The sequence below is a fragment of the Agelaius phoeniceus genome, chromosome 9 (genome assembly GCF_051311805.1).
Source record: "Agelaius phoeniceus isolate bAgePho1 chromosome 9, bAgePho1.hap1, whole genome shotgun sequence".
Taxonomy (NCBI): Eukaryota; Metazoa; Chordata; class Aves; order Passeriformes; family Icteridae; genus Agelaius; species Agelaius phoeniceus.
The window spans coordinates 964888-981242 of record NC_135273.1 but is presented as its reverse complement, the minus strand read 5'-3'; the positions used below and the strand labels follow the sequence as shown (position 1 = coordinate 981242).

Below are 16355 nucleotides of genomic sequence, written 5' to 3'. Positions count from 1 at the left end.
TGCCATGGAACCCCACAGATGTGAGCACATCACCCACAGGGACAAGGCAGCAGTGACTCACACTCAAACTGTGCAGAGTTATTACATTTAAATGAAAAAACTTAATAAAAAAGGCAAATATTTGAACACAGGGAACACAGTCATTCTCAACTTTCCAAAGTGTAACTGTCTGATGGCAAATCTGAATTTATTCCTTGCTATATTAGGCACCCACTGCTCCCTGGCCTGCCTGGCTGCTCAGCTGTGTCCTGCACACAAATCCCTGAGTTTGACAAGCTCCACATCTCATCTCCTTCATCCCAAAACCACAGCAGGACGCTTCATGGAATCCCTGAAGCTGGAAAAGCCCTCCCAGCCCATGGAGTCCCAGCTGTGCCCCATTGTCCCCAGCCCAGAGCTCTGGGTGCCACCCCCAGGTGACACCTCCAGGGATGGGCACCCCAACCCTCCCTGGGCAGCCCCAGGAATGTCCCAAACCAAAGCTCAAACACCCTGCAGCCCCTGCACCATTCTGTCCCCAGCCTGACAGTGGCAGGGAAGACCTTCAGAGCTCAATCTCGGCTAATTAAGTTAAATAAACAAGAACAGCAGTGCAAAACTCTTGAGGAGCAGAGCAAATCTGACAAACAGCAGCTGTTCCTCCCTCCACCGAGCTCGGCATTCAGGAATGAAGCAATCATCAGCTTCTTGTGGCATCCAGCAAAGCCCAGCCCGGTGCAAACCCTGCAGGCGCTGGGAGGCAGCTGAGGCTGCAGGAACCCCCAGCTGATCCCACTGCAGCCCCTCCCTCACCCGAGGGGCCCTTTCCATGTGCACCCCAGGAAAGCAGGGAGTGGGTGCTGGGGAGGGAGGCAGCGGGTGGGGGATGCAGCCCCTGCACAGCTCCAGGCAGGAGAATCCCAGCAGGGACCTGGGCTGAGATCACAGCATCGGGGATGGGCTGGGAGGGACCCCAAACCCCCAGTGCCAGCCCTGCCCTGGCAGGGACACCTCCCACTGTCCCAGGGGCTCCCAGCCCCAGTGTCCAGCCTGGCCTTGGGCACTGCCAGGGATCCAGGGGCAGCCCCAGCTGCTCTGGGCACCTGTGCCAGGGCTGCCCACCCTGCCAGGGAACAATTCCCAATTCCCAATCTCCCATCCAGCCCTGCCCTCTGGCACTGGCAGCCATTCCCTGGCTCCTGTCCCTCTATCCCTTGTCCCCAGTCCCTCTGCAGCTCTCCTGGAGCCCCTTCAGGCCCTGCCAGGGGCTCTGAGCTCTCCCTGGAGCTGCTCCTCTCCAGGCGAGCCCCCCCAGCTTTGTCCCAGCCCTTTACAAACAATTATTTCCCAACAAAATACACTCTGCATTAGTAAAGCAGAAGTTTTAGTGTTTTCAGTGTCACCATAAAAAGCCCATTATTTCCACAGTCATTATTCCTCCATGCCAAGGAGCACCTGCAGATGCACTAAGTAACAGGCCAAACAAACCCCACAAATATTTAAGTTTTGATCATTTAGCAATGGATAAATGAAAACAGATTTTTCTGCCAGACCAACTGGCAGAAATTAAAAAACAAACAAAAAATAAAAAAAACATCAGTGTCCAACCAATCCAAGTGTTAAACAGAAGCTCATTGTTCATTCACCTGGGGAGTGGAACAATCCTTCAGTGGGGTCAAACACCTGCCCTCCAAGAGCCTGTGCTCATTCCCAATTCCAGCTGTCTGCTGCTGGGAGAAACCCACAAAGCACCTCCTGTGAAAGCTAATGCTGTCTGCAAACACGACTCTGCTGTGCCTTCCTGCAGGGCACATGAGCAGGAAGGTTGTTTACTTCTCATTTGATTCTTTTCTTCTGGAGAGGAGGATGTGATTTCCCCAAAGAGGGCAGGAGAACAGGAGAGTGATGTGAGCTGGGCAGGCACAGCCTGCGCCGAGCTGAGCTGAGCTGCTCATTAAACTTGCATCAATGCCCTCATCAAAGTTTCATTGCTCAGCTGAAAGAGAAGTTTGGGTGGTTTCCCCTCCTTTGATGGAGCTCTCACTCTGTCTCTGCTGGTGCATAACTCCAGGGAGGAAGGGCCATCCCTGGGGGCTCAGAGCTGGGAGAGCACGGGCAGCATCCCCAAACACAGCCCAGCTCTGCCCAAGGCACTGCCAGCTGGGCCAGGCTCCCCCAGCGCTGGGGGCACCCACCTGAGAGATTCCCCTCACAAACAAACCCGACCGTGCTGTGGGTTCTGCCCAAAAAGGCCTTGAAAGGGTTTCAGAGCTACCATCAATCACCCAGCACCCACAGGGGGAATTCTGAAAGTCACACGCCATGAAAAGAGGAGTCAAAGACCATCACTGATATCACCATCACTGATATCACCATCACTGATATCGCCATCACTGATATCATCACTGATATCACCATCACTGATATCACCATCACTGATATCACCATCACTGATATCATCACTGATTTCACCATCACTGATATCACCATCACTGATATCGCCATCACTGATATCATCACTGATATCACCATCACTGATATCGCCATCACTGATATCATCACTGATATCATCACTGATATCATCACTGATATCACCATCACTGATATTGCCATCACTGATATCACCATCACTGATATCACCATCACTGATATCGCCATCACTGATATCGCCATCACTGATATCACCATCACTGATATCACCATCACTGATATCATCACTGATATCATCACTGATATCGCCATCACTGATATCACCATCACTGATATCGCCATCACTGATATCGCCATCACTGATATCATCACTGATATCATCATCACTGATATCATCACTGATATCACCATCACTGATATCGCCATCACTGATATCGCCATCACTGATATCACCATCACTGATATCGCCATCACTGATATCATCATCACTGATATCATCACTGATATCGCCATCACTGATATCATCATCACTGATATCATCACTGATATCACCATCACTGATATCGCCATCACTGATATCGCCATCACTGATATCATCACTGATTTCACCATCACTGATATCGCCATCACTGATATCATCACTGATATCGCCATCACTGATATCGCCATCACTGATATCGCCATCACTGATATCATCATTGATATCACCATCACTGATATCGCCATCACTGATATCGCCATCACTGATATCACCATCACTGATATCATCATTGATATCGCCATCACTGATATCACCATCACTGATATCACCATCACTGATATCGCCATCACTGATATCACCATCACTGATATCGCCATCACTGATATCACCATCACTGATATCACCATCACTGATATCGCCATCACTGATATCACCATCACTGATATCGCCATCACTGATATCATCACTGATATCGCCATCACTGATATCATCACTGATATCACCATCACTGATATCACCATCACTGATATCGCCATCACTGATATCACCATCACTGATATCGCCATCACTGATATTGCAATGAGGGGAACATGCAGGACTCTTTCCAGCCATGGTGTTTTCCCCAGGTCATGGTGCACTCTGGCAGTGAGGTGCCAACTTCTCCTCTGAATCCCAGAGCCACTGGGGCTGGAAAAGCCCTCCAGGATCAGAGTCCCAGCTGTGCCCCATTGTCCCCAGCCCAGAGCCCTGAGTGCCACCTCCAGGAATTCCCTGGACACCTCCAGGGATGGGCACTCCAAACCTTCCTGGGCACATGCAGTGTTCCTGTTCCCAAAGCCATCCTCAACACCATCCTGTTCCCATCACCATCCTCCCCCTGCTGTGCCTGCATCCAGCCCAGCCGATGTCTCTAAGAAGAATTTTCACTATTTTTAGGTTGGATTCTCTGCATTTTTATCTCCAGGGCTTCGGGCAGAATTCAGTGTCCCTTCCTTTGACCTCAGCTGCAGATGGAGCCCGATGGTGCCACTGTCACCCTCTGAGAGCAGAGATGTTCCCAGGTGTGTCAGACAGGTGCTGCTCAGTGTGCTGAAAGCTCCTGGGCACTACAGCCTGCAGGGCAATGTCCTGGCACCTCCTCCTGGCACCGAGCCGGGCTTCTGCAGCCTGAGCTGAACCTGAGCTGAGAGAGGGGCACCTCCCCACAGACACCAGAGACCCCAAAAGGGCCCAGGCAGGCGCAGGGACACGGGTGAGGTGGATGGATTCTGCAGCAGGGAGGTGATGTGAAAATGTGACTGAGACAGGAGGAGTGTGGGTTAGGGTTAGGGTTAGGGTTAGGGTGCTGCAAAGGGAACAGACACAGGGATATCCCTACAATGGGAACAGACACAGGGATATCCCTACAATGGGAACAGACACAGGGATATCCCTGCAATGGAACAGACACAGGGATAGCCCTGCAATGGAACAGACACAGGGATATCCCACTGCAAAGGGAACAGACACAGGGATATCCCATTGCAAAGGGAACAGACACAGGGATATCCCACTGCAAAGGGAACAGACACAGGGATATCCCACTGCACAGGGAACAGACACAGGGATATCCCTACAATGGGAACAGACACAGGGATATCCCTGCACAGGGAACAGACACAGGGATATCCCTGCACAGGGAACAGACACAGGGATATCCCTGCAATGGAACAGACACAGGGATATCCCACTGCAAAGGGAACAGACACAGGGATATCCCTGCACAGGGAACAGACACAGGGATATCCCTGCAAAGGGAACAGACACAGGGATATCCCACTGCACAGGGAACAGACACAGGGATATCCCTGCAATGGAACAGACACAGGGATAGCCCTGCACAGGGAACAGACACAGGGATATCCCACTGCAATGGAACAGACACAGGGATATCCCTGCACAGGGAACAGACACAGGGATATCCCACTGCAAAGGGAACAGACACAGGGATATCCCTGCACAGGGAACAGACACAGGGATATCCCACTGCAAAGGGAACAGACACAGGGATATCCCTGCAATGGAACAGACACAGGGATATCCCACTGCAAAGGGAACAGACACAGGGATAGCCCTGCACAGGGAACAGACACAGGGATATCCCTGCACAGGGAACAGACACAGGGATATCCCACTGCACAGGGAACAGATACAGGGATATCCCTACAATGGAACAGACACAGGGATATCCCTGCAATGGAACAGACACAGGGATATCCCTGCAATGGAACAGACACAGGGATATCCCACTGCACAGGGAACAGACACAGGGATATCCCACTGCAAAGGGAACAGACACAGGGATATCCCTGCAATGGGAACAGACACAGGGATATCCCTGCACAGGGAACAGACACAGGGATATCCCACTGCAATGGAACAGACACAGGGATATCCCACTGCACAGGGAACAGACACAGGGATATCCCACTGCAAAGGGAACAGACACAGGGATATCCCTGCAATGGGAACAGACACAGGGATATCCCTGCACAGGGAACAGACACAGGGATATCCCACTGCACAGGGAACAGACACAGGGATATCCCTGCAATGGGAACAGACACAGGGATATCCCTACACAGGGAACAGACACAGGGATATCCCACTGCACAGGGAACAGACACAGGGATATCCCTGCAATGGGAACAGACACAGGGATATCCCACTGCAATGGAACAGACACAGGGATATCCCTGCAAAGGGAACAGACACAGGGATATCCCACTGCACAGGGAACAGACACAGGGATATCCCTGCAATGGAACAGACACAGGGATATCCCTGCACAGGGAACAGACACAGGGATATCCCTGCACAGGGAACAGACACAGGGATATCCCTGCACAGGGAACAGACACAGGGATATCCCTGCACAGGGAACAGACACAGGGATATCCCTCCAATGGAACAGACACAGGGATATCCCTGCAAAGGAAACAAACAAAGGCAGGGATGTCCCTGCAAAGGGAACAGGGATATTCCTGTAAAGGGAAACAAACACACCAATAGCCCTGCAAACACAAACAAACACACCAATAGCCCTGCAAAGGAAACAAACAAAGGCAGCGATGTCCCTGCTTTCCTGATCTCTCTGCTTTCCTGATCTCCCTTCTTTCCTGATATCTCAGCTTTCCAAGGGGGAAATCAGCAGCTGGCACTGTAAGCCACTCAGTGACTGCCAGAAGCAGCCCTGCTCACTTTGCTGCTCGTGTGCAGTAAATAGAAATCCCTGGCTGTTCCCAGACAGCCCTGCCCTGCAGGCACCGAGAGCTGCATTTATTCACACGGAGCTCCCGGGGTCAGGAGGGATGATGCTATGGAAAGGGCAGAACAGCGGCCTTGCCCATAAACACATTGCTCCTGGGGTTATTGCTGTCATTGAAGTGGGAAAACAAACTTCGCTCTAAGTTTCTCTTGATTTGAGGAGATAACGGGAAAAGCACCAAAAAACCATAAGCTTAATGAGCAAAACAAAAACTTCGTGAAAGCTGTGGTTAAAGCCAAGCATTCCCAGACCTAATAAAGCACTTGGCTGGCAGTGCTTGAATGCTCCACAAACAAAGAGAGGTTTGATGGCTTTTCAGGGACATGAATGGGGTCCTGCTGTGCTATTCTCTGTCCCCAAACAGGGAGCCCCAGCACACGCACTTAAATACCAGATAATCCAATTTGGGAAGCCAAAACCCGAGTGCTTATAAATGGAGATGTTCTTCATACACAGAGCTGTGCTTAGGAGATACAGGAGGTCAGAGGTCCTGGGTGGTGTATTTCATGAGAAAACAGAACCCAAATTCAACAGCGAGCAGCCCTATTTCATTCATAATCTGTCAATGGAATTACCTAGCAAGCGGGGCCCATGTTTGGATGTGTATCTGCACGTCAGTGCTGACACTGTCTTGATTCTGTAAAGGGTACTGCCATCAGGACAAAGAGACATGAATGAGAGGGATCAAAATGTAATTTCCTTGGGATGCCCCACCCGACAACCTCATCTCCATGCAGGAGACACGTGGAACCCAATGAGCTTTAAGGTCCATTCCAGCCCAAACCTTTCCACAATTCCATAAAACCTCCCCAGATACAGCATCAGAACATCCCCTCGGGCAGGGAGCACTGGTGGCATGGTCCAGGAGTGCCAAACGACCCCAGCACAGCTGCCAGTGACACCGGTGAATGTCCTGTGCCACAGGGCCCTGGGTTCCACCCTGGGGCGTTGGAATCCCACCACGGGGCCCTGCCAGCGCTCCCTCACCCCATGCAGCAGCCTCTGAGCACACAGGGATGTGCAGGACACCCAGCTGGCACAGGCACAGTGGCACAGGGCACCTGGCCAGCCTTGGCCTCACCCACACAGTGCAGGAGACAGAAACGCGAATCCTTCCCTCCCAGAAACACCAGGGCTGTCTCTGCAGAAACATGAAATGGTGCCTTCCTCCCCAGAGGAGGAACAGACACAGGGATATCCCACTGCAAAGGGAACAGACACAGGGATATCCCACTGCACAGGGAACAGACACAGGGATATCCCACTGCAATGGAACAGACACAGGGATATCCCTGCAATGGAACAGACACAGGGATATCCCACTGCAATGGAACAGACACAGGGATATCCCTGCAATGGAACAGACACAGGGATATCCCTGCAATGGAACAGACACAGGGGTATCCCAGCAGAGGGAACAGACACAGGGATATCCCACTGCACAGGGAACAGACACAGGGATATCCCTGCAATGGAACAGACACAGGGATATCCCAGCAGAGGGAACAGACACAGGGATATCCCAGCAGAGGGAACAGACACAGGGATATCCCACTGCACAGGGAACAGACACAGGGATATCCCACTGCACAGGGAACAGACACAGGAATATCCCTGCACAGGGAACAGACACAGGGATATCCCTGCACAGGGAACAGACACAGGGATATCCCTGCACAGGGAACAGACACAGGGATATCCCTGCAATGGAACAGACACAGGGATATCCCTGCACAGGGAACAGACACAGGGATATCCCTGCACAGGGAACAGACACAGGAATATCCCTGGAATGGGAACAGACACAGGGATATCCCTGCACAGGGAACAGACACAGGGATATCCCTGCACAGGGAACAGACACAGGGATATCCCTGCAATGGAACAGACACAGGGATATCCCTGCACAGGGAACAGACACAGGGATATCCCTGCACAGGGAACAGACACAGGGATATCCCACTGCACAGGGAACAGACACAGGGATATCCCACTGCACAGGGAACAGACACAGGGATATCCCTGCAATGGAACAGACACAGGGATATCCCTGCACAGGGAACAGACACAGGGATATCCCTGCAATGGAACAGACACAGGGATATCCCTGCACAGGGAACAGACACAGGGATATCCCTGCACAGGGAACAGACACAGGGATATCCCACTGCACAGGGAACAGACACAGGGATATCCCACTGCACAGGGAACAGACACAGGGATATCCCTGCAAAGGGAACAGACACAGGGATATCCCTGCAATGGAACAGACACAGGGATATCCCACTGCACAGGGAACAGACACAGGGATATCCCACTGCCAAGCCATGAGCCAGGCGTCATTGCCAGGGGCACAGGGCACCCTGCTCCTCAGAAACACACAACACAGAGCACGTAATTCATGGTGTGCACTTCAGCAGAGAACAATAACTGCTGCTCCTCACAGCAAATAGCACCTTGGAGTGGCTGGGGCTGCAGCTGTTCAATTATGCACATTAGCCTTGCCAGGCTCCGTGCTCACTCCTGGAGCTCAGGAAGGCTGCAGCTCCATTGAGAAAACAATTATATCATTGTTGATGGCTGGGGAAGGCAGAGCTGCTGCTGCCACAACGGCTCTGGAGTGAATGCTGCACAGAAACCTGATTAACTGCCCTTGTCCCACCTAACTGAGAGCCTGCTCCAGGATCCTCACCACTGCTCCCACTGAGGGCAGATACTGCACAGGGAGCACTTCCAGCACTGCCATGGGGAAGCAGCTCCTGCTCTGCCTGCAGGACAGGGATGGGGCCACCCTGCAGGAATGGCCACAGGTCCCTGACGAGCTCTGGAGCCCCAAACAGCCTGGGATGGGATGGACTGGCACCATCAGCTCAACAAGGATGGGAAGGAATTCCTGACTGGCCCTGGCAGCTGGGGCTGCCCCTGGATCCCTGGCAGTGCCAAGGCCAGGCTGGACACTGGGGCTGGGAGCACCTGGGACAGTGGGAGGTGTCCCTGCCATGGCAGGGCTGGCACTGGGGGGGATTTGGGGTCCCTCCCAACCCAAACCACTCCAGGATTCATTCTGTGATCTCATTATTTACAGAGATGGTTGGGGGATTTGAGCTCCTCCCTGCCCCTCTCCCACCCGAGGGAGCTCAGCTGGCAGCCAGCACAGAGCCAGCTGCTGCAGGAGGAGCAGGGGCCAGAGCAGGGCTCCTGAGCAGACAGCCATGGGCACGGGCACATGAGGTGGCACCAGGCTGGCACTGTCCCTGCTCTGCCTGGCACTGCCCCTCAGCTGCTGGCAGGAATGCTCCTGCCTCATATCTGCCACTCTGCATGTGATCAAATAGGCTTGTGCACGTTTAAAATACTGAACTATTTTAAAACATTGAAGTCTCTAAAAGGTGCAGGAACAGGAGGGGCTGTGGCTCCCCTGCCCAGACCCCCCCCTCAGCAGCACACCCATCCTGTGATTCCCCAGGCAGCCTGGGTGTGCAGCTGCATTTGTGTGTAATAAATACCAATAAATCCTCTAATAAACAGAAATGAATTCATACCAGGGTTTCCCCACAGCACTGACTCCTCCAGCTGAGCCCTGGGCAGGGCTGGCAGAGGAGAGGAGAGGAGGCTGAGCCCCAGCTCTGCTCAAACACCAAAACACAGACCCAGGTGAAGGGGCCAACACGTGCCAGGGCACTCCCTGCTAATTAACGAGGCTGGTAACGAGCCCAGGAGCCAGGATCTCCTCCTCACATTCTGAACCTCAGCACTGATGGCAAACACCACGTCCTGGGTGCTGCACAGCTCTGAAATGCAAACTGCTTTTGGGGAGAGCCTGCAGAAAGGGGGGCTCTGCTCTCAGCACCAGGGACAGCACCTTTGCTCTGAGGAAGGCAGGAACAGCTGGCAGCAAGGCAGTAATTCCAATTCCCAGTTCAGGAGTGTATTTAGAGGCTGAAACATCAGTGGCACTTTTCTCCTCAGCCTTCTGTATAGAACTGCTATTTTAATTTACTCCTGCAGCCACAAAACAGAGATGCAGCCCTGGAATGCATGGTCTGCTCTTGTGCAAGGATAAATGCTTTTTACCAGGTGTAAATCTCGCTTACCTAAAGCATCACAGAATATTTACACAGTAAATATTTATAACTTTTAGTTCTTCTGTTCAGTTATGCAGATTAATGGAATTGATTTCACAAATGACTGAGCCTTAATGAGATGATGGATCCACTGCTCCTCTCCTGCTGGCTCTCTGTGCAGAGCCCACCAAACTCTGCAAATGAGCAGCCAGCAGAATCCTACATGGAACCACAGAACCACTGAGGCTGACAGTGATTTCTGTTTGAAAAATAAACTCAGCAGGTGGGGAGTGCTGGTCCCTTCCTGGCAGGGGTCACCAAGCAGCTCCAGAACAGCATGGCACAATCTGCTGTAATTACACCGGGCCCTTTCTTCCTCTCAGAGTCATCCAGAGGCTGAGCTGCACTTGGCCATCAGGGCTCTGCTCAGGGAAGGGATTGCAGCTGAGTGGAAGGGAAGCTCTGCTTTAGAGAGCAGCCCTGCCTCCCTGGGGGATGCACTAAGGGAAAACCACCGAGAAACAGGCAACACTCAATTATTGATGCGTTCATTTCCTGACCTGGGATCAGCTGAGGGGCCAGGACGAGCGTGGGCAGTGGCCTGGAGGCAGCAGCTGGCCTGGCTACAGCCATGGCCACTTGATTGCTCAGCAGCAGAGGCTTCTCAGCCCCCTGGAACAGCCTGGACTCCTCAGGCTGCACCCAGGCCGCATCCAGGGCAAAGGCATTGTTCAGGTAGATCTGTCCAACAGAAAGAAAGGAAAATGTTACAGTCTGAGATCCCAAACTCAGAAATGCAAGTGAGAACAAAGCATCTTTAACTCGGTATTTCAGCAGGCAGAGCCTCAGCTGGGGACAAACTGCCCAAGCCAGGGTCCCTCAGTGCTGAGGCTGAAGTGAAGTGACCACTAAAAAATTAACTGGCTTTGACAGGACAGATCAGCTGCTGCAGCTGCATGGGAGGCCAGGGATGCCTGGAGGCAGAGCTGTCCTGACACGGCCACTCCTGGTCCTGACACAGCCACCCCGAGTGACCCCATCAGCACCGGGGACAGCAGCCACCTCCCCAGCCTGGGGACACAGGGGCGAGGGACAGGGGAACAGGGGGACAGGGCACAGAACCAGTGAGGGACAGGGGGACAGGGCACAGAACCAGTGAGGGACAGGGGACAGGGGGACAGGGCACAGAACCAGTGAGGGACAGGGCACAGAACCATCTGAGGGACAGGGGGACAGGGCACAGAACCAGTGAGGGACAGGGGGACAGGGCACAGAACCAGCTGAGGGACAGGGGGACAGGGCACAGAACCAGTGAGGGACAGGGGGACAGAGCACAGAACCAGTGAGGGACAGGGGGACAGAACCAGTGAGGGACAGGGGGACAGGGCACAGAACCAGCTGAGGGACAACGGGGACAGGGCACAGAACCAGTGAGGGACAGGGGGACAGAGCACAGAACCAGTGAGGGACAGCAGGGACAGGGCACAGAACCAGCTGAGGGACAGGGGAACAGGGCACAGAACCAGCTGAGGGACAGCAGGGACAAAGACACAGAACCAGCTGAGGGACAGCAGGGACAAAGGCACAAAACCATCTGAGGGACAGGGAGGACAGGGCACAGAACCAGCTGAGGGACAGCAGCACAACGCCAGATGTTCAGCACTCAGCTGGCAGAGGGGCAGATGTGGGGACCAGAGGTGGGATGGGGACATGGGACCCCGAGGGCCACCCTGGCACCAGGGATGTGGCAGCACCCATGGTGACACCGCTCTGCCAGCCCCTGAGTGTGGCAGCCTTTTGGGACAGACAGTGGGAAAACCAGGGAGAAAGGGAAGACGGAAAACCCCCATAATCACATCTGGCAGGAAAATGAGGACGTTCTACCCAAAGGAATAAATATTAGCGACATTTTAGTCCTATTAAAACTTGGGAGCAGCGAAGCTGCAACTGCTGCTCCATCACCTGCCCCTTCCAGCATCCCAACATTCCTCCTCCGCAGGGCTCTCCTGACAAACACCGAGCTCTCACACCCCTGAACCCACAGCACTCTGCAGCTCATGTACTTGATGTACTCCATAAAAACAGCCCCGAAAGCCCCCGGGAAGGCCAGGCTCGCACTTACTTTGCAGCTGGGCAGCCTTTTCTCCATCCAGCCCTTGCCGGCGTGCGGCGGCACCGCGGCGCTGTACACGGGCGGGAGCACCGGGACGAATTCCACGCTGGAAGAAGGGGAGAATCCCACAACCGGCGAATGAGCTCCAAATATCCACTTCGGAGGGGACAAAAAAACCAAACAAACACAAGAGGAAGGGTCAACAAAAAGATTTTACCCCGAGTAACCGATGCTTTCCATGATCTCCTAATTACGCGACAGAAAATGTCAGGGATGTCCCTTCAGCCCGCCCAGGGTTTGTGTTTCGCTGGGCTCGGCAGGGTGAGAGCTCGGAGCGGTTCGGGAAGCCCAAAGCACAGCCTGGAGCAGGGCACACCGGCAGCCGGGGCTTCCCTGCTCACACTGAACCGTACAGCGCCAGCAGGAGCCTGAAAATGCGTCGGGAGAGCCAAAGGAAACGCAGGAATGTATTTTTTTCTCAACTCAAATTCGCCCGGCAAACGGGTTCCCACAGCAAAACCACCTCTGCAGGTTCGTCGAGCGGTCTCCCGCTGGGGAATAATTGATGTTCCCGTTTCATTAGAGCAGCACCGACTGTTTTCTCCCGAACCACAAGAGACGCTCGAGCTCGAAAAGGCTGGAAATCATCACACGGAATCGAGCGGACGCCACAGCGCTCGCGGCTCGCGTTTATTTTTACTTCTGTCTACCCAAAACCATAAAGCCGAGGCAAAACTGCGCGCACGGCTCCGAGCCCTCCGCGGAGAGGGGCGAACACGCGGCTGAGGGCTCCGCTACCGCGAGCAGCCTCACGGCAGCAATTAATAATTGAAATATTCATCAGTGAAAGCACTGGCGCGACACGCTGGTTCCAGTGACACGGCTCAAAACTTTCGTCTTTATAAATATTCACAGAACGCTCGGCGGCGGTGCTGCCCCGGCTGCCGGAGCGCGCCGGGAGCATCGCTCCCGTTGCGGCCGCAGCTGCGGAGAGCGCATCCTGCAGCCAGTGGGGAGCCCAGCCCCGCCGGAGGGACCCGCAGCGCCCCTGGCAGCCCCTCTGCCCCCGGAGAAACGCCCGCCGCACGCTCCCAGAGCCGCGGGAAGCGCCGGTCCGACAGACACACGGGGCACGGAGCGTCGGGAAGGGGTGCAGGGATGGGGAAAGGGGGAATGCAGAGCTGGGGAAAGGGATGTGGAACCCAGGGAATGGGGGATGTAGAGCTGGGGAAGGGGGAATGCAGAGCTGGGGAAGGGGGAATGCAGAGCTGGGGAAGGGGGTGCAGAGCATCGGGAAGGGGGGGATGTGGAACCCGGGAAAAGGGGAATGCAGAGCGTGGGAAGGAGGGGATGCAGCGCCCCGAGGGAGGGGGATGCAGAGCCCAGGGAAGGGGGTGGTGTAGAGCCCCGGGAAGGCAGCTGTAGAAGCCGGGGAAAGGGGGATGCAGCGCCCGGGGAAGGGGGGATGCAGAGCTCGGGAGGCGGAGGATGCAGAGCCCGGGCAGCCCCCGCCGCCTCCCCGCAGCCCGCGGGCGGGGGTCTCGGTGCCGGCGCCGGGCAGCGGCTCCGGGAAAGTTGTGTCCCCGCACGGCGGCTCCGCCCTTACCTGGCCGTGCAGGAGCGGCTCGGCGGCCGCGGGCAGCAGCGGCAGCAGCGGGGGCTCGGCGGGGCCGCGCCAGCCCGGCCCGGGCCGCACCAGCGCGGGGGGCGGCAGCAGCAGCGGCGGCCCAGGAGGAGGAGGAGGAGGAGGAGGAGGAGGCGGCGGAGGGGGGGCCCCGGCGGCGGCAGCGCCCACCCGGAGCAGCCCCGCGGCCGCGGGCAGCACCCAGGCCCAGGGCGGGGCGGGGGGCTCGGCGGGCGGCGGCCACAGCAGCGGCGGCGGGCGCGGGGCGGCGGCCGGGAGCATCCTGCATGGCCCGGGATGGAGCGGGCTGCGAGCGCCGCGCTCCGCTCGCCTCCGCCGCCCGGCGCAACTCCGAGCCCGCGGCAGCGCGGACAGGCTCCGCCCGGCGCGGGGAGAGCGGGGCGGGCAGAGCGGGGCCGCCCCGGGGAGGGGCAGGGACGCGGGAGGGACCGACGGACCCACGGACGGACGGACGGAGGGAAGGGGAGAAGGAGGGAGGGGGCGCCGCCCCGGTGCAGCCCCCGCTGGGAGCGCGGCCGTGCCGCGTTCGGTGCAGGAGCAAGGGGGATTCTCGGCCAAGGGGGATTCTCGGGCAAGGGGGATTCTCGGGCGATCCCCGGTGGCCGCAGGTGCGGAGGGAGCCCCTGCCCGCGGGGGATGGCAGAGGAGGCTGCGCTGCGCCGGCACCCCCAGGTTCACGGAGACCCCTCGCCACTAAAACCCCCCAGACCCCCCAACACCTCCGACCTCCGGGGGTCCTCAAGCTGCTGGCCATCCCCAGAAGCCCCCAAACCTGCCCGAGAGCCCCGATCTCCCCCTTCCCCAGGCCATGCGAGTGCCGCGGCATCAGCGAGTTCAGGTGTCCCACGGCTGCCCCTCAGCCGAGACCCTTCCGGCGGCAGGGAAAACAGCATGGAATGAAACTGCCAGAGGACGGGCTTGGGTGGGATAGCGGGAGGAAATTCTTCCCTGGGAGCAGGGGCACAGGTGCCCAGAGCAGCTGGGGCTGCCCCTGCATCCCTGGCAGTGCACAAGGCCAGGCTGGACACTGGGGTTTGGGAGCACCTGGGATAGTGGGAGGTGTCCCTGCCATGGCACGGGTGGGAATGGATCCCTGGATGGGCTTTAATGTCCCTTCCAACCCAGAGCAGTCTGGGATCCTATGAATTTCATGGCAGACAAGCGGAGAGGAGCCTGGTGCCGCTGCTGCTGCCCGAGGGCAGCTCCCTTGTCCAGCCCAGCCCAGGTGATTCCAGGCTGAGCCCCCCGGGGCCATCAGCGTTCCCTTACAAACCAGTGGGTTTGTCCCTTATAAACCTGGGGCTTTTTCCCACCCAGCCCCTGTGTTTGTCCCTTACAAAGCTGTGGGTTTGTCCCTTACAGCCAAGGGGTTTTTCTCTTACAAACCTCTGTGTTTGTCCCTCACAACCTCTGGGTCTGTCCCTCACAAATCTGTATGTTTGTCCCTTACAACCCATGGGTTTGTCCCTCACAACCTGTGGGTTTTGTCCCTTCCAGTCCCTGGGTTTATCCCTCACAACCTCTGGGTTTGTCCCTCACAACCCTGTGGGTTTGTCCCTCACAAATCTGTATGTTTGTCCCTCACAACCCCTGGGTTTATCCCTCACAACCTCTGGGTCTGTCCCTCACAAATCTGTATGTTTGTCCCTCACAAATCTGTATGTTTGTCCCTCACAACCCCTGGGTTTGTCCCTCACAAACCTGTGTGTTTGTCCCTCACAACCCCTGGGTTTGTCCCTCACAAACCTGTGGGTTTGTCCCTCACAACCCCTGGTTTGTCCCTCACAAATCTATATGTTTGTCCCTCACAACCCCTGGGTTTGTCCCTCACAAACCTGTGGGTTTGTCCCTCACAACCCGTGGGTTTGTCCCTCACAACCCCTGGGTTTGTCCCTCACAACCCCTGGGTTTGTCCCTCACAACCCCTGGGTTTGTCCCTCACAAACCTGTGGGTTTGTCCCTCACAAACCTGTGGGTTTGTTTCTCCTGCCATCTCCTCCCTGCTGTGAAATGAAGGAGCTGAGCGAGCCTCTGCTGACGGCATCACAGCTTCCAGCAGCTCCAGCAAAAAATTAAAGGAATGAATAACGGCAAAATGGGCCAAGCCTGAATTCACACAACACACAAATGTTTCAGCTTCACGGTTTAAGATCATTGCAGAGGAGTTTGATTCCCATGGCAGCAAATAACCTTAATAAAGGTAATATCCTAGAAGTTTTGGAATCAGATGATGATCATCTGTGGCTGAGCAGGAGATCAGGGAAATGCATTGGTTCTAATTACCCTGAGAGACACTGGGAGATGGAGATTGGAGTAATGCACAAAACGACAGAAAT

At 55.5% G+C, this 16355-nt stretch overlaps 1 protein-coding gene across 1 annotated transcript in view; it reads right to left on the bottom strand.

Moving 5' to 3' along the window:
• Positions 1-14408, bottom strand: part of TCERG1L (transcription elongation regulator 1 like) — a 62588-nt gene extending 48180 nt beyond the window's left edge. The window contains exons 1-3 of the mRNA XM_054637685.2: positions 13981-14408; positions 12384-12530; positions 10822-11002 (exon numbers count right to left, since the gene is read on the bottom strand). Coding sequence (XP_054493660.2) covers positions 10822-11002; positions 12384-12530; positions 13981-14280 — 628 coding nt within the window. The 5' untranslated portion in view covers positions 14281-14408. The remainder of the gene's footprint in view (positions 1-10821; positions 11003-12383; positions 12531-13980) is intronic.
• Positions 14409-16355: the final 1947 nt, after the last annotated feature.